General features: G+C 39.3%; 3 protein-coding genes across 3 annotated transcripts; 1 reads left to right on the top strand and 2 right to left on the bottom strand.

Moving 5' to 3' along the window:
- Positions 1-735: 735 nt before the first annotated feature.
- Positions 736-5,796, bottom strand: LOC123868469. Its single transcript, XM_045911009.1, has 2 exons — positions 5,125-5,796; positions 736-1,582 (listed from the first exon to the last, which is right to left on the bottom strand). The coding sequence occupies exons 1-2, from the start codon at positions 5,752-5,754 to the stop codon at positions 812-814; spliced, it is 1,401 nt and encodes a 466-aa protein (XP_045766965.1). The 5' UTR covers positions 5,755-5,796; the 3' UTR covers positions 736-811.
- Positions 5,797-11,186: 5,390 nt separating this feature from the next.
- Positions 11,187-12,008, top strand: LOC123867968 (pupal cuticle protein G1A-like). Its single transcript, XM_045910300.1, has one exon. It carries the CDS (start codon positions 11,202-11,204, stop codon positions 11,883-11,885), a length of 684 nt encoding a protein of 227 aa, XP_045766256.1. The 5' UTR covers positions 11,187-11,201; the 3' UTR covers positions 11,886-12,008.
- A 3,406-nt stretch (positions 12,009-15,414) lies between these two features.
- LOC123867973 (cuticle protein 38-like) lies at positions 15,415-16,161 on the bottom strand. The gene has a single exon (XM_045910309.1). It carries the CDS (start codon positions 16,159-16,161, stop codon positions 15,541-15,543), a length of 621 nt encoding a protein of 206 aa, XP_045766265.1. The 3' UTR covers positions 15,415-15,540.
- Positions 16,162-22,075: the final 5,914 nt, after the last annotated feature.

Raw genomic sequence — 22,075 nt, 5'->3', positions numbered from 1 at the left:
TGTAGTTTGACAGTTACAGTATAACGATCGCAATCATATCTGATCGGCTGACATTCTCTCTATATTTTGCTATAAAATCGTGCTATAATGCTTGTTGCAGCAAAAATACCATTAAATTCAGCCATTGCTACGTTAAGATTGTAATAAAGATTAATGCAGCTTTTTCGGAATCGATAAGCAAAATATTGCAGTAAAGAACAAGAAAGCGCAGGATCCTATTTAGTTAAATAGGATTGCCCAAAATTCTTAAATAAATAGCGTTATTTCAGAGAGGATCCTAAATAATTCAGTAGAATGTGAAATAAGTATTTGCGACTAAATGAATATTTAGAAAATTTAAAAAGTGGTTATAGATATATGGCGTAGTGGTTAAGGACTCGGCTTCCTATTCGGGGTGTTCGGGATTCGATCTCGCGCACTCACCTCTAACTTTTCTTAAGCCATTAAATATCACTTGTTTTAACGGCGAAGGAAAACATCGTGAGAAAACTGTACTTATGCCTGAAAGTTCTCCAAAATGTTCTTGAAGGTATGTGAAGTCTAACAAGAACATACTTGGCCAGCGTGGTTTATTATAGCCTTAAATAAAATTTACTTATTTTGAGAAAAGAACCGTGCTCAGTAGTGGGTCAGAGAGGAGTTGTGATTATGATGAAAATAATAAAAGATGAATTCTATTTTTCTGAGTTATTGTTGTTTATTTTTACCATCCGTGCTCTAATTCTCTTTAAAATAAAACTATCAAAACAAGTTGTTAAAAATAACAATAATAATTCATTGTTGCATTGGTCGATCAAAAGTAAAACATAATTTACAGGTAGTGAGCGAAAGGTGTAGCAGCCGCGTAAGAGATTGGGTTGTAGTATGAAGCAGAGAAAGCTGTTGGCGTGTAAGCGTAAGAAGAGGCGATCAGTGGCGTCCTGGCGACGGCGATAGTTCTGACGGGGGTGACGACAGCAACAGACCTCTTCTTCAGGATGTGCGCACCGCTAAGAGCCTTGGCAGTGAGGTGAGCGGAGCGGTCCAAGTTGACGTCGAGGGTGTCAAGAGGCCTGCCGTCGGAGCCGAGGATGTTAGCAGGCTGTCCGGGAGCGAGCGATAGTGGGCCGCGGTAGTTGTAGGGCTGCACGTATGGCGTAGAATAGGCCAAAGGAGCTACATAGGAAGTAGCATAGGGAGTGATTGGAGCCGCGTAGGAGAGAATCGGCTGGGCAGCGTAAGGAGCGACGACAGCTACGGACCGTTTCTTCAAAAGGTGGAATCCACTGTCGAGTGCCTTAGCGGTGAAGTGAGCAGCGCGATCCTGGTTTACATCCAAGGTGTCAAGAGGCCGGCCGTCAGCGCCCAAGATGTTGGCGGGTTGACCTGGAGCCAGAGATAGAGGTCCGCGGTAGTTGTAGGGCTGGTACAACGGTGCAGAGTACGCCAAGGGAGCTATCGGCGAAACGTAGCTGCTAAAAACTGCCGAGGCGGACGCCACCGCCAACACGCAAGACAACACCACCAACTTAAACATTGTGCAAGTGGTCTGTGCTGTTATGAAACACTGATGCCGCTCCGAAAATTGCGTTTGTCTTTTATACTCGTATGATACAAATAACTTGATGGGCGTCGCCGGAATACATTGACGGCCGTGAGAGGACCAGATTTGATAAAAAATTAAAGTTCACTTGAAAGGGTATTTTTTCATTGCTACGTATCGGTACATAATTTCTTCAAGTAGTTACTTATGAAGATATAATAAAAACATGCGTCCGATTAAATCAGACAATTTTTAATGCATTCCATGAATTCTTCGGTGCTTTCAAAGGACAACAATTTCTTCGAACGATTGAACGAAAACAACACATAAATATTACTACAACAAAGTAGCATACGGTGATAGCCTAGTAAAAGGCGATACTGGAAAAGTGGTTTAAACTTAGGGTTCCTTTTCGGGGAATCCAGGATTTATTCCTGGGGAGGCACCTCTAACTTTTCGAAGTTAGATATTAGTGTTTTAAGCAATTAAATGTCAATTGCTTTAACGGTGAAGGAAACCATCGTGTGGAATTCAGCATGCCTGAGAGTTAGCCATAATCTTCTTTAAGGTATTTGCAGTCTGCTAATCTCCATTATTTTGGCCAGCGTGGTAGACTGTCCGAAACCACTCTTATTCCGGAAGGAAACCCGTGAAAAGAAGAAAGATTGCCGACTCACTACTCAGTAGTGAGTCGGCAATCTTTCTTCTCTCTAAGCTGGTTTCCGCAATAAACGTTTTATTTATTTATTTATTTACTATAGTACCGCCCACAGAGTTACACATTTAAATTATACATGTTGTTCCTTAAATTCTAGGGCTCTTATGCAACTCCACTTACGGGCAGTCACAGCGTGCATTAACATAAACATAATTGTACAGTAAAATATAAAATATAAATTTAGCTAACCTAAGGACTATGAAAAAATGCCTAAGTTATAAATTTTAAAAGAATAAAATAAGATGGAAATTAAGTTAAAGTAAAGTTAAGTTAAACTAAGCTAAATTATCTAAATCATCTAAAATACAATATACTTACGGCTAGGGACTGACACTAATTTCATTGGCGTATGTCGTAGGTCGACATAGGTATTCGGCGATGTGTTAAGAGCTGACGATGATGATGAGAATGAGGCTTTTTAGTTTTATTTAGGTATTCGTAACAAAAATTACTACTGTTAAACTACTGTTAAGTACTAAAGGAACGAAGATATAATAATGCTTGTTACTCAACTTACGTAAACTACGAGTATTGAAACGAGCGTGATGTTTCTTCCTCATTCAACAGGACAGAAGTTATAAATATTGTTTTTAAAAACTGACTTCAAAGTTCAAACACATCTAAAAAGTTATAACAATTAAGAAAACTTTCCTGCATCATCAGCTTTGAGGAGACTTGGGAGTTCAATGGAATCTGTACTTGTTACCTACAGTATCAATTCACGATTTGCAATTCATGACTCCCCTTTCCCTATGGCTTAGGAGGGCAATACTCTAGTAGCATAAGTTGAGCATAAGGAATGAGGAGTTGAAACCAGAAATGTTTATGGTGCTATATCATTAATTTCCTCAATCGAGTAAAATAGCCAAACAAATCGGTCTCGCAATCTTAGAAAAATGAGTCAAGTACTCATTTTTCTAAGATTGCTTTGCTTGTTTACTTATAGTACGCGACAGGTCGAGATGGCGATCGGGATATAAGGCGAGGGGACGCACCCGCACGTCACTCATGCTATCCTGCACAGGGCGTGGGTGTGCGGCGCGTCCCCACCCGGATTGCCATGTTGACCTGTCGCGTACTATGGGTACTACAATCTGAGCAAAGAAACATCTGTGTATCTGCCATTTTTGTGAAACAAATAACATAAAAAAAAAAAAAAAACTCTCTGAATATATTCTCTTATCATATTCTCTGAATATTTCAACTGGCTATCTATTACGGCTGAAGCTATAGCCCCTGTTACAGACGGACGTATAGACTCAAGGCTATAATATACTATATCAATACTAATATTTTAATTGCGAAATTATGTCTGTCTATGAGTCTGCTAGTTTTTCCATTGCCCATCCGTTTAACCATTTTGACAAAATTTGGTACGGGGATCAGCGACATGATGGGGGTGGCTTGCATTTTTGGCAATTTTTAGTCCTGAAAAATCAGAGTTCCCATGGGATTCTTAAAAACCTAAATCCACGTGAATCATTTTATTTGGCGTAGAAAAAACTTGCATTTTAGTGACGGATATGGAATACTTTTCTTCCGGAAAATCAAAGAGTTTCTACGGAATTTAAAGATAATCCTAAACCACACGGACGAAGTCGCGGGTATCATCTAGTTTTTTAAAATAATTGATTTGAATGATTGGCGCACAACTTATTGTTACGATAGGTTCTATGCCAGAAACAGTCTCGTAAGTACCAACAATAACTGTACAAAGTTTCGCCTATCAGATGAACGATGCACAATGCATGAACACATAGCACACTATAAATCTAATAGGTACGGTGGCCTCGTTGATCTAGTGGCTAGTTTATTTGACTGCGTATCATGAGGTCCCGGGTTCGAGTCGCAGGACGGGTCAAAAATTTGATTTTTCTGTCAAAGTATTCTCAATAGCTGCCCGGAGTTGGGAAGTAGGTTGTGGCCTCGTGCGTCGGAATACGATCGAAATGCTGCTGAAATTCATTTTCATATTGATGTCCATTCAAAAGTGTAAACTTTTAAGAAAATTTACGAACAAACGGGGATTACGCCTTTGTTTATAGTAAACTGCATGTTATCCATTACTCTGTTAATATTTCAAATGCGAAAGTGTGTCTGTCTGTTAATCTGTCTGTTTGCTAGGTTTTCACGGCCTATCCGTTTAACTGATTTTGAGAAAATTTGATATGGAGATAGCTTGCATCATTTTGGACATTTTGGTCCTGGAAAATCAAAGAGTTCCCATAGGAATTTTTAAAAACCTAATTTCACATGTATCATCTAATTTTGGTAAAAGCCTATTACAATCTCAGTTTTTGATTTACATAATGATTTAAGTAGTTCGTACGTTTTTATATCAGGCAACTGCATGTTTAGAGACAAATCTAAATCACATCACATCACACTAATATTATAAAGGCGAAAGTTTGTATGTGTGTGTGTGTGTGTGTGTGTGTGTATGTTTGTTACTCCTTCACGCAAAAACTACTGGACGGATTTGGCTGATATTCAGAATGGAGATAGATAATATCCTGGATTAGCACATAGGCTACTTTTTATCCCGGAAAACCAAAGAGTTCCCACGGGATTTCGAAAAACCTAAATCCACGCGGACGAAGTCGCGGGCGTCAGCTAGTAGGTATATAAAAGGAAAAGCTGACTGACTGATCTGTCGATATACAGCTCAAAGTACTGGACGAATAGGGCTGAAATTTGGCATGCAGATAGCTATTATGACATATACATCCGCTAAGAATGGATTTTGGAAAATAAGTCGCGGGTATAAGCTACGACTTGATAAAATAATAGAGATAGGTTAACAGATAAAATAAAATAACAGAAATCACTTAAATTGTATATATTTTCATCACTTATTTACAGGAAATCAGCAGGATAGGACTTAAAGGTAGTGAGTGACGGGGGTTGCGTATGAGATGGTTCTGAAGGGCGCCCAAGGGATAGCGCTGGCGTAGGAGGAGGCGATCAGTGGTGCTCTGGCGACGGCCACAGTGCTGATGGGGGCAATGATGGTCGCGGAGCGCTTCTTGAGGATGTGTGCACCACTCAGAGCTTTAGCGGTGAGGTGGGCGGAGCGGTCCAAGTTGACGTCCAGGGTGTCAAGAGGCCTGCCGTCAGCGCCGAGGATGTTGGCGGGCTGTCCGGGAGCCAGGGAAAGTGGGCCACGGTAGTTGTATGGCTGCCAGTAGGGCGCGGCGTAAGCCAAAGGAGCGGCGTAAGCCAAAGGAGTGGCGAGAGGTCCGACGACAGCGACCGACCGCTTCTTCAACAAGTGTAATCCATTGAAGGCTTTGGCAGTGTAGTGAGCAGAGCGGTCCAAGTTCACTTCCAGAGTGTCCAGAGGCCTGCCATCAGCAGCCAAGATGTTGGCGGGTTGGCCGGGAGCCAGCGACAGCGGTCCGCGGTAGTTGGTCGGCTGCCACAGAGGCGCGGCGTACGCCAAAGGAGCCAGACCGACAACGGCCGATGCGGAAGCCGCCGCCAAAAAGCAAGACAACACCACCAGCTTCAACATTTTTGTGAGTGGTCTGTGTTGTTTTCTGAACCCAGAAACACTGATGCTATTGTCATGTAGCGTACGTCTTTTATACTATATGTATCATTAACTTGATAGGCGGCACCGGAATTCATCGTTGACCATGAAAGAACCACTTCTGCTGAGAAATGAAAGCTAGTTTATCAAGACGTTTTGTTCTCCTTTGAGATATAATTATTTATCAAGCGAACTTGTTCTGATTTTTATGTATGAATGCCATAGCCCATAAGTCGTTGCGGCTTTATTCTCGAATGCACGCCTGATGTCTTGAGTTGTTAATGCACTACGTGATATTTATTTTCATACGGTTACAAGCTGATACTTGCAGTTAGTATTTTGAATTAAAAATATCGTGTGAACTACATGATGCCCGCAACTTCGTCCGCGTGGTTTTAGCTTTTTAAAAATTCGAAGGAATTTTTTCTACTTAATTTAGGATTTTTTTCTGAGATAAAAATTGTTAGCCTATAATAGGTATAACATGTATATTATGTATCCGGAATCAACCTATCTCTGTACCAAATAGATGACGATGACATACATCGTCGATTTAGATTTTTAAAAATTCCTTGTCCTCTGATTTTCCAGGATAAAAGAAGCCTAGTCGAACCGCCCGCCGGATGCATGCTACTATTACACAGCACCGTATTGCGTCAAAATCGGTTAAAACGATGGACCGTAAAAGATAGCAGACAGAAAGAAATTACACTTTCGCAATTATAATATTATGGACTAAGAGCCAGTGTCTGCCAGACCTTCATTATTTAAAATTATTTAAAAAAAGTTGAAAGTTTCTGTGTGCTGTCCCATAACACAAGGAGAAACGAGCAGCGACTATGAAGTTTGGATCATCATCATGGTGGCTTTGGGATATAACAGGTAATAACGGTGTAAAATAAGTTATGACAGAGTATAAAGTCTAATTTTTCTATATTTTAGTGTAAGAAATCACGTCATGTATTGCTACGATATTAAGTACTAAGTATTATATAAAATATATATTAAGGTAATTAATTCGTACTTAGTATAATTAAAATTATTCTTAAAACTTTAAATACACAAAGGATATAAATATTTATGCTAATTAATACGCGGAACATTTTAACAATGCGAAATTACTAAAAAAAGTGGTTGAATACCTTTAAGTAAATAGGAAGTGTATGTCCTTATTCAGCTAACTGGGTTAAAAATTAAATAATTAACTTACATAAGAGGAGAAACTTGTAGGTGCCTTGGTGATAAATTATATTACTACATAATATCCATAGGTACCTAGATCTAGCAATTAAAATAGTTAAAAACTCTGTAGACACACCGTAATAGTTTTGGAATATATTATTGCGGTAAAGTATCCCACTAAGCCGTGAAAAGCGAGGTAGGCAAGTAAGAAGAATATACAACAAGTGCAAATGTAGTATAGAAGCAGGCGTTATTTTGCGGAAGTCCATGATATACAAGGATCCAAAAGCTTATTTTGCTATAATCCGCCAAACCAAAGAAATCTGTATGGTGCAACATGCAGCATGCGACATGCACCGCCCGCCCTCCCACTGAAAAACATGCAGGAAAAGCCAGCCACCAAGCAAGCCACATGAACCACCACCACGCAGCACCACACAAATCCCAACACCACTCGACGCACGTTTCGCCCCGACACCGAAGCATCTTTGCAATTAGGCATTGTAAGGTCTACATCTCCTGAGGATGCTCCGGTGTCGGGTTTCAGTGGGAGGGCGGGCGGTGCATTTCGCATGCTGCATGTTGCACCATACAGATTTTTTTGGTTGGCGGATTATAGCAAAATAAGCTTTTGGATCCTTGTATAACAAGTGCAAATTAAAAATTTATAATACCCCCGACAAGTGAAGGTAACTAGAAAAGAGCTGATAACTTTCAAACGGTAGAACCGATTTTCTAGGATTTTAGCTAAGAACGCTCTCGATCAAGCCACTTTTCAAACAAAAAAAAACTAAATTAAAATCGGTTCATTAGTTTAGGAGCTACGATGCCACAGACACACACGTCAAATTTATAACACCCCTCTTTTTGGGTTGGGGGTTAAAAAGAAAGATTTTTATTCAAATAATACTAGTTTTTGGATCGTTAAATGCATCTACCACTGGCACATCTAATTCATCATCATTCAAAAAGTGGTGACTAGTCACTAGTGGTTAAGACATCGATTTCATTCAGGTGGTCTAGGGTTCGATTTCGGGCACGCATCACTAACTTTAAGCTCTCTGATTCTGAGCAGAGACCCATGATATAATGAGCCAGCCATACGTTGATGATGATTATGATGAATTTATCATCACCTTCAAAGCTTTGCCTGGATCTTAGCTTAGTCAAAAAAAATCTCTATCAACCCATCAGCCTTTAGTTCTTCTTCGGCCTCTACGGCCCTTTGGTTCTCTGAGCGGCATATACATGATCTAATTACCTTTTTTTTTCGTCCAAATCCATCATGAATACCACTGGCCATGAGGGAGCACAGTGGTTAACATCAATATAGGATAGAACATAATATTATAGATTGCGGTTATCTCAGTGTAGGTTACCTACGAAACAGCCTGGAGGCACCAGAACTATAAAAAAAAACAATATGCTCACGCAACGTATGTTTAATACTGAAACTACGTGTGATGTGATGGTAGCATCAGGCGCAACGTGAAATACCAGTGACGATCGAAGAAGTTGATGTTGAGTGTTGATGTGACTTTTGGTCACTACTTTTCACGTATTAGTGCCATATAATATTATTATAGTGGCTGCTATTCGTTGGCACCGTTATATCACTTTACTGAAAAAAAAAAACTGGCCAAGGCCGAATTGAACTCCGCACATTGACATACGTGTAATTATTTTGTTGTTCAATTTGTCTCCAACTAAATGAACTAAAAATATTTTATAAGTACAAATTAACGATTTTCAGAATTTTTCTTTACCTGTATTGAAACACCTTGCTTCTTGCCTTTCATGATTCTAGATCAACGGCAGGTTGGTTTTGATTTATTTGAGAGTGTCAAACTATGTGGCATTAATGGCCGTATTTTTGTCTGTGATTGAAGCTTGATTTTTTTACGGCTTCAAGAGACTTTAAACCTAAGCGTTAGTCATTAATTTTTACTTTACACCTCCATGCATTACTGAGAAACAGAGTCTTGATAGTGACATAGACATACAGGCCGACAGGCGGATAACGAAGTCGTGATCTGGTCCCTTTAAGTACCTTTTTAGGGTCAGAATTGCTCAGGCGTGCGGAGCTCTTGTGAGGCAAATATTTTTATTATATAACACAAAAAAACAACATTCTAAGAAAAAACAGACTTGAAAAATATTGTCAAAACAAAAACAAGTAGGTAGGTACAAATAATGATTGTTTGATGTTTAATAAAGAAAATCACACTAATATTATAAAGGAGAAAGTTTGTATGTGTGTGTGTGTGTGTGTGTGTGTGTGTGTGTGTATGTTTGTTACTCCTTCACGCAAAAACTACTGGACGGATTGGGCTGAAATTTAGAATAGAGATAGATTATACCCTGGATTAGCACATAGGCTACTTTTTATCCCGGAAAATCAAAGAGTTCTCACGGGAATTTTAAAAAACCCAAAACGCGTGGATACGCGAACAAAGTCGCGGGTATCAGCTAGTATTATAATAAAGTTACTATGTAGCATCACCATCATCATTATCGTTATCACCATTGCCGGCTCATTACTGAGCGCACAAGTCTCCACTCAAAGGAAGGTTTTGCTCATGGTTCACCACGCTGGCCCAATGATTTTACACATCTTTGGGAGCACTATATAGAACTAGCTAATGCCCGCGACTTCGCCCGCGTGGATTTAGGTTTTTCGAAATCCCGTTGGAACTCTTTGATTTTCCGGGATAAAAAGTAGCCTATGTGCTAATCCAGGATATTATCTATCTCCATTCCGAATTTCAGCCAAATCTGTTTAGTAGTTTTTGCGTGAAGGAGTAACAAACATACACACACACACACAAACACACACACACACACACACAAACTTACGCCTTTATAATATTAGTGTGATTCTCAGGTATGCAGAGAACCCTCACGATTTCCTTCACCACTATAGCATGTTCGTAAAACAAGTGAAATTTTATTGTTTTAAAACATACCTAACTTCGCAATGTTGGAGGTGCGTGGATCGAACCCCAGACTGCTAGAATAGGAGTCAGGCGTTTTCACCACTAGGCTATCCCCGCTCTTAGCATATCGACAAGCCATACGATTTAAATAAATGAATATTCAGAAGAACTCTACGTCATTTGTATTTTATCACATAAACAATGAGAATCATAAGTGATCTGGTTCGAAGGTGGTAAAACACGTGCCGTCGGAACAATGCAACGCTTGAAGACTTTTCCTATGTTATTATATTTAGCATATTATCCAAGTCACAGTTTTACGGTTCCTTGGAGCATGTGCTAAGTTTGACACGTTTAACAAGTCATGACACACGTTTAACATGATGAGTTTTTTGTGGGCTCTTTACAGACCGGGGGCGTTTGGAACCCTCGTAGCTTTTAATTAATTATCACCACTACACAATCAGCCAGACAATTAAAAAGGGTACAATTATAGTATTCGCCCACGTTTTTTGTATTTTCTTCCTAACGCACTTTTTTATTTTTTTTATTCGGATAAGTACAGGTTAGCTCTTGACTGCAATCTCACCTGGTGGTAAGTGATGATGCAGTCTAAGATGGAAACGGGCTAACCTGGAAAGAGTATAACAGTTTTCATTAAACTCCTTTGGTTTCTACACAGCATCGTACCGGAACGCTAAATCGCTTAGCGGTACGGTTTTGCCGGTAGGGTGGTAAACTACCCACGGTCGAAGCCTCCCACCAGATTTGTTTTAATCTATGAATAATTGTTTATTTTTATTTGCGTCAAATGTTCCTACATTTAACACAAAGTATAGCCCATGAATATAGCCAATGTTTCTTTGATTTCGCGTCACCCATAGCCTAATTATATTCGTCATAATATCGTCGATTTATAGGATCAAACGGAGAGTTCCCTCACTCTATTTCACTCTGGCTTCGGTACACAAAATTAACTGGCTTCAGTAATAACTTGCAAAACAATGTTTCGTTCTCTGTACTTGACTTTGATCTTTAAACTGAAAGTGGCATTGCTGCATGTGATATTTTAATTTTTCATTGCATTGTTTGCTTTTATTTCGTTTGTGTCCTTAATAAACCCGACAGTGATGAACTGACCAGTGTGATGTCGGCGCCCTTGCTCTGCGTAAATATCAGCTTCCTGAACGACCTTCCTGCACCGGTTTTACAATACGATGCCGCCCTTAGTATTCGTGAACACTTTCTATAAATACGATGCAAAATAGTATCTGGCATCAGTCGTTCCTCATCCGAACAACACAGACCAAGATGTTCAAATTGGTGGTGTTGTGCGCTTTCCTCGCTGCGGCGGTGGCTGAACCCAGTGCGATCCTCGCACCTCTAACCTACAGCACGAGTATCTGGTCCCCTGCAAGAACGACTATCACCAATCAGGCCAGCAGTGTCATCCATCCGTCACCCATCGTCTACTCCGCGCCATGGGCTTACAACGCACCTTTGGCTCATCTGATCAAGAAACGTTCAGCTGTTCTTAGCCCCATCATCGCCCCATCGACGTACATCTCACACGCGGCTATTCCTACTACTTACGCCGCATCGCCTCTGGCCTACACTTCATACGCTCCGTGGGCAACGACTTACGGAGCACCTATCTACACCACCGCTGCGCATTTGATTAAGAAGAGGTCTGCAGTCTACGTGCCCACCACTTACTCTTACGCAGCACCCGCCGTTTACCGCACTCCGTTGTTGACCTCTACCTACACCGCGCCTATCTATTCTACCCCTATTGTTGCGCCTGCCCCCATTTCCTACACACACTTGATCAAGAAGCGATCTGCTGTTCCTTTGGCCGTGACAACTTACGCCGCTCCCGCTGCCTACTCTCACCAGTCTAGAGTAGACATCAGCACCTCCCCAGCTGTATCGACTTACTCGTACTCAAGCCCCATCGCATACGCCAGTCCTTTGGGTTTAACTCATCTTTACTAATTTAAGTGACAACTGGGTTCAGCAATTTTTATGTCAGAAATTTCAAAATTTGATTTTCATGCAATAGTTGTTCAATTGTACATACATGTTAGACCAATGTAAATAAAATTATGCACAAAATATTTTTTTTCATTTTAATAATAACATTATATATTTTATTACCCGTTGAAATATAATAATAGGCATATGAGCCTAGTAGAATGCAGTCGTTATTAAGTGTTCACCAATTATCACAAAACGAAAGGACAAATACTTTCATACATGCTTATATACCTATATTAAAATTTTTGAAATTTTGTAGCAGGTACGAGTATTGTACAACAATTTTATTTGCAACTATGAAAACTAGGTAGGTTCTACGGTTTATTTCTAAAGCAAAGTGACCAATTTTTAACATTTTCACTAGAAAGTAGTCACTTAGCCAGAGGAAAATCTATACATTCTAATGGAAAAATCCATACAGCTCCAACGTGTACTAGTGCAATGTATAATTTTTCCATTTAGACTGTTAGTAAAATAAATTCTTAATTATAATGACTATTTACAAAAAATAAGATAAGTAACTAGATTTTCTGCTCTAACCATTCACTCAACAAATTATTTGTTATTATTCATAATATAAATAGTATACTTATTTAAAATAATATTTAATCTTGAATACTTGGATTTGTGTTTCATTCTGTTACATCTTCATTTGTTTCCACTGTATCCAATGTTACTGAAGTTGCTTCAGACGAAACCTTATCTTCATTTAATGAAACAGGATGCTCTAATGCTCTAGCTAGAGGCAGATTCTGGTAAAAGCTAAGAGCTATCGGAGCAAATACTGTATCACCTGTGAATTCCGTGAACACTAGTTTTCCAGGATTATCCCTCTTCAATGGATACGTTGCGTATATCGCCGGACTGTATATTAAAGGTGAAGCTATTTCTGTAGGATGCTTTATGTCGATTCGTGATTGATGCGACACAGCACTCGGCGCTGCGTAAATGACTGGTAGAAGTTGACATTTAACTTGATAAATCGAGCACAGAACTAATATAAGCCTAAACATTTTGGAGGCAATCACTTTATTAATGTCGTGACGTCGTGAAGCGTACTTTTTATAGAGGCATAACGGTTTTTATGCGTCGATTGCACGCAAGCGATAAATTCATTCAAGTTCATGGTCGATTGGACAGGTTGTTGCATCACTTCGGGCCGATGGCCGGATTAAGGTAATACAAGCTTGAGATCCGTTACGATTGATGCGTAAATCGTAATAGGATACGTTTGTATTATGCATGTTATACTATGTATGTTTTAAGCAGTTAAATAATAACACTTGCTTTAACGGTAAAGGAAAACATCGTGAACCAACCTGCATGCCTGAGAGTTCTCCAGAATGTTTTCAAAGGTGTGGAAGATTGGGCCAGCCAGCGTGGCGGACCATGCCCTAGGCCCTTCTCATTTTAAGAGGATACCCGTACATAGAAGTGAGCCGGCTTGGTCATAATGATGATTATGATACGTACCATTAAGTACCATTATATAGCATAAAGTATCTCTATTAGAGAGCTTCAGGCAAAGAAGCTTCGGTAAAATATCAAGGCTGTATTTACTGTTTCGTCAATAAATATTCACATTACAGAGCAATTAGCACAGACCAAATGTCCACTAGGAATAAAACTTGCAAAGTCAGCATTGTCAGATCACTTGCACTGTGTACTTACAAACGCAGTACGTATGCCAATTTTGGCTAGTGTAAGAAATTGATATTGTCATGATAGTGACAGCTGGTTACTGCAACTTTTATCGTTAATGGACACAGCCTATTTACTTTCGCTTAAATATAGGTGTCTGTACCATTTCCACGTTTGGAACTTCCTACAATAAGGTGTTAATTTGGAAAACTTTAAGAGAGACAACAATAAAGTCTATTTCTAACATAGGAAGCAAATTCCGATATTTTTTTCGATGACAATGACTTTGTTCAATAGCGTGGCGAATTTGAGTATTATTAGGTACAATTACTGTCACAGTGATTTAGAATGCAAAGTATAAGAGACTGGGGTTCGAGTCAGGGAGCATTAGTTAAGTTTGGTAGGTTGTGGTAGTCAAAGAAATCTAAGTCATCATGTACCGTCTGGTTTGCCTGCTCGCTAGCCTTGCTATCTGCAATGGAATCGCTGTGCTACCTGTCGCACATACACCAGTTCTGACCACTTACGTGGGTCATGGATATGGACACGCTGGTTATGCAGGCTACGGCCATGGAGGCTATGCTCATGGAGGATATGGAATTGGACATGGATTCGTTGGCAATGCTTTGGGACATCATATTCTGAAGAGATCGCCAACCTTCGCAGCTGGAGTAGGTGCAGGTGTTGGTGGACTTGGAGGTGCAGGTCTTGGAGGTTTTGGAGGTGCTGGTGCCGGAGGTTTTGGAGGTGCTGGAATTGGCGGTTTCGGTGGTGCTGGTGCCGGAGGTTTCGGAGGTGCTGGCGCTGGAGGTTTCGGAGGTGCTGGTGGTGGAGGTTTTGGAGACGCTGGTAGTGGAGGTTTTGAAGGTGCAGGTGCCGGAAGATTTGGAGGCGCTGGTATTGGAGGATTTGGAGGAGCTGGTGCTGGAGGTTTTGGAGGTACAGGTGCCGGAGGATTTGGAGGTGCTGGTGCCGGAGGATTTGGAGGTGCTGGTGCCGGAGGTTTTGGAGGTGCTGGTGCCGGAGGTTTTGGCGGTGCAGGTGTGGGTGGTTATGGAGGAGCCGGAGGTTTGGGAGGTGCCGCGGGATACGGGGGTGCTGGTGATGGTGGATATGGCGGCTACGGTGCTCATCTTGGCCACGTTGCCCCTGTAGCCGTTTCCCATCAAGCGCGTGTGGACATCCACCATGCGCCAGTAGTACCAATTGTTAAGAAAGTTGTCGCTGTTCCCGCACATTACGGCGGTCTTGGGGCGTACGGGGGCCAATAATGTAAATAACCATAAATTGTTGTATCTATACCTACTGAAATTGAAACTAATTTAATTTGAAACTGTGATTGTAATAAAGATTAATTAATAAATTGAATTGAATATTATACTTAATGACTTATTATTATTCATAGTGACAAAAAATATTTAATTACCTGATAAATATAAAATTAGCACATGGGTGCTAATTTTATATTTATCAGACAGATTTAGGTAGTAGAAACTTAAGAAATATTTAAGATAGTCAAGATTGAATAAAAATGCCTCGTTCATACTTTTTCATTGACATTAATTTTTTTAAATTCAGCTATTAAAATACGTCTTAAAAATGTTATTTTAACTATTTACCTATCTCTTATTTTATCATATTTATTTATTTTATCATAGTAATTTGATTATATTAGGATCTACTTAATACATACCTATACTAACTTACATAATCGAACCAATTTAAATTATGTTTAGTGGCACTTACTTTAGTAGAGTATACAAACTATGTACACTATAATTTATTATCTTCTTTTAATTATATTGATGCAGGATGGATGTAGGTTAATAAATAAAAATTAATTGCATATTGTGAAAAATATTTATTAAGGCAGTGTTGACATTGCACTAAGTGCTTTTATTGCTTCAAACCTCAGATCAGTCAAAATTTTTGCTTACAACTTTTAAAAATAACCGATCACTAAGGATGTTATTTACCAGGGGTGGACGGAGAGGGCTTTAGGTACCACGGCGGAGTAGGCGTAACCAGGTGCGTTGTAAGCGTAACCAGGTGTGTTGTAGGCGTAACCAGGTGCGCTGTAGGCAGACAGGTAGGGGGTGCTGTAGGCCACTGGGGAATAGGCACTGCGGACGAAAGGAGTGACGGGAGCTACGGAAGCTACGTGAGAGAAGGGAGACACGGGGCTGACGACCGAGGAGTAGGCAACGGGAGAGACAACTGACCGCTTGGCAATGGTGTGTACACCTGCGTTAGCGAGAGCTTTAGCTTGGTAGTGAGCAGCACGAGCAGCGACAACAGCAGGGGTGTCCAAAGGTACTCCGTGGGCCGCATCCAACACCACAGCGGGCGAGTTGTGGGCTTGCGTGAAAGTAGTCACACCAGGGTAGCCATAGCCAGTTACGACGGGTGAGTAGGCACTGTAGGTAGTGTAGGAGGGTACCACAGGTGTTCCGTGGTACACACCGCTGCTGTACTGCGACACGGAGCTGACAGCCGGCACGGTGCCGAAGGTGCTGTAGGCTACGGGAGATACCCAGCCAGGCTTGGCCGCGGCCAAAGCGAGCACGGAGAACAACACCACCAGTTTAAACATTTTGTTCGAAGAGATTAGAACGACTGATGCCTCCACACACTGCTCCTGATCCTTATATAGCGAGCGTCAAAAATTAATGATCTACAAAAAATGTTACCAAATCACCTTCAAAATAATCTATCGGTAGACTCAATCGCGTTGCCATCTAATAATTCAGTATTTTTTTTAGTAAGAACTTAGTTGCGAACGCACTTTTTTACCCGGAAGTCACTGGTCATTAAGTCATTTTCAAGAAGTAAGTAGCTACACACTGTTTTTTTACACCAGACTTAGTATAGAAGTATGACTTTCATTGCGAATCTATGTAGTCCGTGTACACACTATTCGAACTTGTTATAAAGCTTAGTGTCCACTAACTATGTATAAAATTTGGAAAAGTCATCAATTATTGTCATGTCAATATGTATTAATTTCTGGTTTTAATTGTTAAAAATAAACTAAAAAATTCTAAGTTAACTTCTTCAAGTAAAACTAGCAGACGTTGACTCCCCAACTTTTCACGGCCCATCCTTTTAACCGATTTTGACGAAACGTACAGAGACAGCTTGCACCCTGCAGAAGGGACATGAGCTACTTTTTACTTTACTACGCCGAAAATCAAAAAGTACTGGCTAGGTTTTTAAAACCTGGATTACCATGTGAACCAAGTCGTGGGCCTCATCTTTTTAGTACAGAGATAGTTTGCATCCCGAAGGCGATCATTGGTTACTTTTTTTTTGAAAATCAAACAGTTTCCACGATATTTAAAAAAAATCCACAAAGTTATGGAAAAGGTTCCAGCAACTTCGTTTGTTTGTGAACAAAACGTTTTAGGCTGCTCAGACGCGACATCCAGCATTTCAAAGCTACCGTAGAGCAGGTTGCTCTTTAATTTCTAGCTGCTAGAAGACTGGACTAGACGCTCAGGCAATAGTAGCTTATGTGCACCCAACTCAAGAATAGATTTTTTATTGATCATTTGTTACCAAGTCCCAATTAATGATCTTGAACATTTTATTAGAAACCAGAACACTCGTTAAATGTCACGTTCTTCGATTGTATGATCTATGTATAATTTAAATGTACAAATGTAGGTAGGTATCTATTATATTAATGTTTTATTATTGTCTATTTATTTAATCCCTATGAAAATTGAGAAACTAATGTAATTTATCCAGTGCAGAAGTGCACATTTTACGTACCTACTATATACTACCCATTCATACTTACATCCTTACTAATAATATTACAAATGCGAAAGTGTATCTGTCTGTCTGCTAGCATTTAAATTTAAACCGATCTTGACAAAATTTTGTACAAAAGTAACTTTAATTTTGGAGATGGATATAGCCATCCATCTATACCCATCTCATCTTTGATCTCAAAGAGTTCCTTCCTTCTTTCCTTTAGTCAATGCCATACGCGAGTACATGACGTCACGTTCCTCTGGCACTCGGGTGGACTGGTGTATTCTATAAAAAACCATACCTTAGATTTTATGAGAATAAGCTCTTCAGAATGACAAAATAGAAATACACGGTGTACTTTTTCAAGGAAAAGTCTGTCTATACACATTAATCATTTCAAAGCTGTTTTGCACAAGTCTAGGTCACACGTGCTTAGGTAAAAATGCAGTCACGCGTAGATACGCGTGCACGATGAGCGTGTTTATTTTTTGTTGCATTGACATTCAAAGGTGTCTAACACTCAGATTAGCAGATGTGGTATCATGTATTTTATACTCGTAAATAGATACAAGATAAAGCTCAAAACTAAAATCTACACTTTTTAATCTCATAATGAGAATATTTTGGAGAACGCTAAGGTATGCAGGTTTCCTCACGATGTTTCCCTTCACCGTTAAAGCAAATGCAAGTGATATTTAATTGCTTAAAACGCACAATAACTACGGAAAGTTAAAAGTACGTGCCCGGGATCGAACCAACAACCTCCCAAATAGGAGGCCTACTTTTAACCACTAGGGTAATTATTATAAGCACTAGATATTTTATATTGTACTATATTTATGAACTCAGAATTTTCCCCTCTATCATTTCGACACCTCCCACGTAAGTTGTTGTAAGCCACAAAATTGCCATTTTGCGTTTTTTACATAACAATGTCTATTTTTATGTATTTTATATGTTCAATTAAAAAAAATCCTAAAAATGTTGTTTTTTAAAGTACTTATGAGGCGTATAATGTTGTATGTTTCAAACGAGGACGACGTAAAATATCATATTGACCTTTACAACGTTTTATGTGGGGTGAAGTCGCACGTTTGCGCCTCGTATGTAACAGATACAACAGATTACGCCGGACTTCAAATGAAATGTTTGTAACTCAAGACACTGATATGTCACGGTTGTGTTTACATTTTTTTATTTCATTATCGTATTTTAGTAATTTAATAGTGATGCCAAGCTAAACTATTGTATAGATTACATACAACAATTTACGTCGTTGAGGACACCCAAAAACAGTATTGTATGATGACATACAACCGTTTACGTTGCAGAATTATAATAAATTTTGTGTTAAGTGATACATACAACATTTTACTTCGGCATTTATTTCTCAAAATTTTGTTGTATGATTACATGCTATATTTTACGTTGCTATGACATTGTTTTTTTTCTTACATACGACATTGTATACAATAAAACTATGTTAAAATTTAGTTTGATGGCGACGTAAACTCATGATAGTCAATAAAATAACTAATCGGCTCATCATACCACTAGGTTACCATATAATTAACAAAAAAATCACTACTACAATATATAATTTCAGAGCCTACCTTTCCAATAAATAGGTTGGTAGAACCTGCCAGGTGGTGGAGTCCAATTTCTTTACGGCCTATCGTCCAAAAATAACAAATATTTTTTTTGATTTTAAAGCTCATGGCCAGAAAAAGGCCAGAAATGATACTGTAGTCTTCAGCAGATGCACCTTCTTACTGGCAGATCTCTATTGTACAAACACGTGACTTATGGATCTTTAATTTCGTTTTAAAGATACCATAGAGCGGAACAAGAACTCAAAAGTATTCACGAAAGATCTGTCTACTAAACAGGGCATGCTGATACAACAAAAAACTGACAACACCTCATTTCAGCTAAACTTGAGCTCTTGAAATAAGTGGAGAAGTTCTATGGACAGTTATACACAATACAACACAATACAATACAACACAATACAATACAAATACTTGTTGAAGATTTGACTAAAGATCCCAGAGCTAAATTGACGGGGCACTATACCCAAGATATCCCAGATGCCAGTTTATACGAGATAAGTATGGCTCTCAAACAACTCAAGGATAAAAATTCGCTCGGTGATATCAGAATCACAGTAGAATTCCTGAAAGCGGGTGGCAAACCAGTACTTAAGGTCTTTCAGCGATTTTCCAATCTTTTTCCAAGGGATTTTCAATCCCGTCATGGCGATTTAAATGCCGTAATAAATAATAAGTAATGGTTTATTTGTTGCAATGTGGGCACAAAAGGTTAGTGAATCTTATTTTCAAATTAATCTAGTTCATTGCATAACGAAATTACAAAGTTACAAACATTACTCAAGAAGAGTCATAGACTCATTTCGCTGCTAAGCCATGTCTATAAGCTGTTGTTATCGTAAGTCATTATGAATCGTCACAATAATGAGTTCGATGACTTTCAGCATTCCTAACAAGCTTGATTCTGAAAAAGCTTAAGCACTATAGGTCACATTTCACACACTATAGGTCACATAAGCTATTATAATAATCTGCCACTTTGCTAAGCGTTTGTAAACTATGAGAAAGTTTTTGATTTGGTGGAAACTGGGGCTGTATTAAGGTCGCTATTGAGATGCTGAAACAACTGCCTGTTCATACAAATGCTGAAATAGAATCCTGTACGAAAACACCATGTCAGTCGACATATAGGACCAGACTAGGCCAGTCCAATTGCAGTGACAGAGTGCACATTGAGACGTAGTTCTCTGAAACTCTTTACCACTGCTTTGGAAGACGTCCTTATGTGTAAGCTTGGATTGGAATGAACTTGACATTAACATCAAAAGAAATTCACCTTCGATTTGTCGATGACATAGTCACTATCGCAGAAACTCTGGGAAACCTCATTAGGTTTCCCAGTTTCTACATTTACAGCTCAATGACTTTTGCAAAGTTTCACAACAGATGGGCCTGAAAATGAACATGAGTAAGACGAAAATTATGTCTAATTCTTATGTCTCGGCCCACTCAGTAATCGTTGAGGGCTCTGCACTCGAAATTATAGAAAAGTGTGAGCCTGGAACAGGTACCTGGACCAGGTAGGTAAGTGCAATTTCAAGAAACAGATCAGCCAACGAATCCGACTCGGCGGCAGCGTACGGAAACTAAATTAGTCTTCGAACAGTGCGTTTTACCAGTGATGACATATTATGGATCCGAGATAATATGGTCACATATTATAATGGAATTCATAAGAAAGTTCAGAGTCACTAAGCGGGCAATTAGAGAGCTATATTTGAAGTTTCTCTACGTGATCGAATCTGGAATGTGGATATCGGTACGAAAATCAGAGTAACCGGCATAAATGGGTTGCGAAGCTGAAGTGTAAATGGCCGGGGCACATAATTCGAAGGACCTATAGACGTTGAGGTCCCAAGGTGCTGGAACCTCGCACTGTAAGGCGCAGCGTTGACCGACTCCCACTAGGTGCACAGACGACATCAAACGAGTCACAAGGAGCCACTGGATTCAGTTGGTGCAAGACCGTGGCATATAGAAGTCCCTACAAGAGACCTATGTCCAGTAGTGGACGTCCATTGGTTGGAAATGATGAATCGGACTACACATACTACATTTTTTTTAAATTTTAAACGACGTACACTGTTGTATTTAACACATACGATGACACTCAACCCGTTTTTTTCCAGCGTAATTTGTTGTAAGTATCTTATACAACATTTTACAAAGATGAAAAACGCCGTAAAATGTTGTATGAACAAAATCTCAGAAATGTGAAGTATTTCTATGAATTATCTTTCAGAATATGTTAAAGTACTGTAAACTATAACTAAATACCGAATTTCACAAAAGTATATTGAAAAATGGAGCTTTAATTTCAATTTATATCTTTAAAACGCTCTACTGAAAAGTTGTAGTTTTGGGGATACAACAACTTACGTGGGAGGTGTCGATTTGATATCCCGTTCTAGAAAGCAAAAAATATTATATACCCCAATGACATACCCCCACTTTTTTGGATGTACTATGCGCCATATTCATTTTGGTCGGATAAAACGTTGATTTTGGTTGTATAAAATGTAGGCTGTCTTCTGGACCATAATAACGACTCAATTGAATCTCATTTATCAGAATCGGCTTTACTACTTTAGGCACTACGGTTGAACATATACATAAATACAAACATACATAATAGACAGCCTTCCTTTTGGATTTGCCTTAGTCGAGTAAAAAGGAGAAACTAACTGATTTACATATCAACCTATTGACCTACAGCTCGAACCATTTGTCTGGAAACTAAGGATTTTGCGTGTAGGTTCTTTCTATAATATAGAATCCACTTAATGATTTTGAAGTTCTCTTAACGTAGATACCTACTAAGAAGTTGATATTTTAAGAATTTCAAAAAGGATCTTTAAAAACCTAAATCTATGCGGGAAAAGGCTGGTCGTAGACTACATAAACAGTACAGCCATTTTAAAAAAACAGTCGTAGAATGTAGTTAGATCTGATCGCTTTTCTGTAGGTCATTCTTCCGAGGTAGTCCCATTTGAGTTTGGTGAAGATCTTATGAATATCTTCTTAGATGGAGAACAGAACTCCTCAATGGATAAGAGTAAATTGCTCGCGATCAGTGTGATAGCTTAGTAAACAGTAGGTTTTTAACCAGGCATAGCATATTTTAACACAGTGGTATAA

Source organism: Maniola jurtina, chromosome 9, assembly GCF_905333055.1.
Source record: "Maniola jurtina chromosome 9, ilManJurt1.1, whole genome shotgun sequence".
Lineage (NCBI taxonomy): Eukaryota > Metazoa > Arthropoda > Insecta > Lepidoptera > Nymphalidae > Maniola > Maniola jurtina.
Note: the sequence above shows the minus strand (reverse complement) of the source record. Positions and strands in the feature narration are given on the sequence as shown.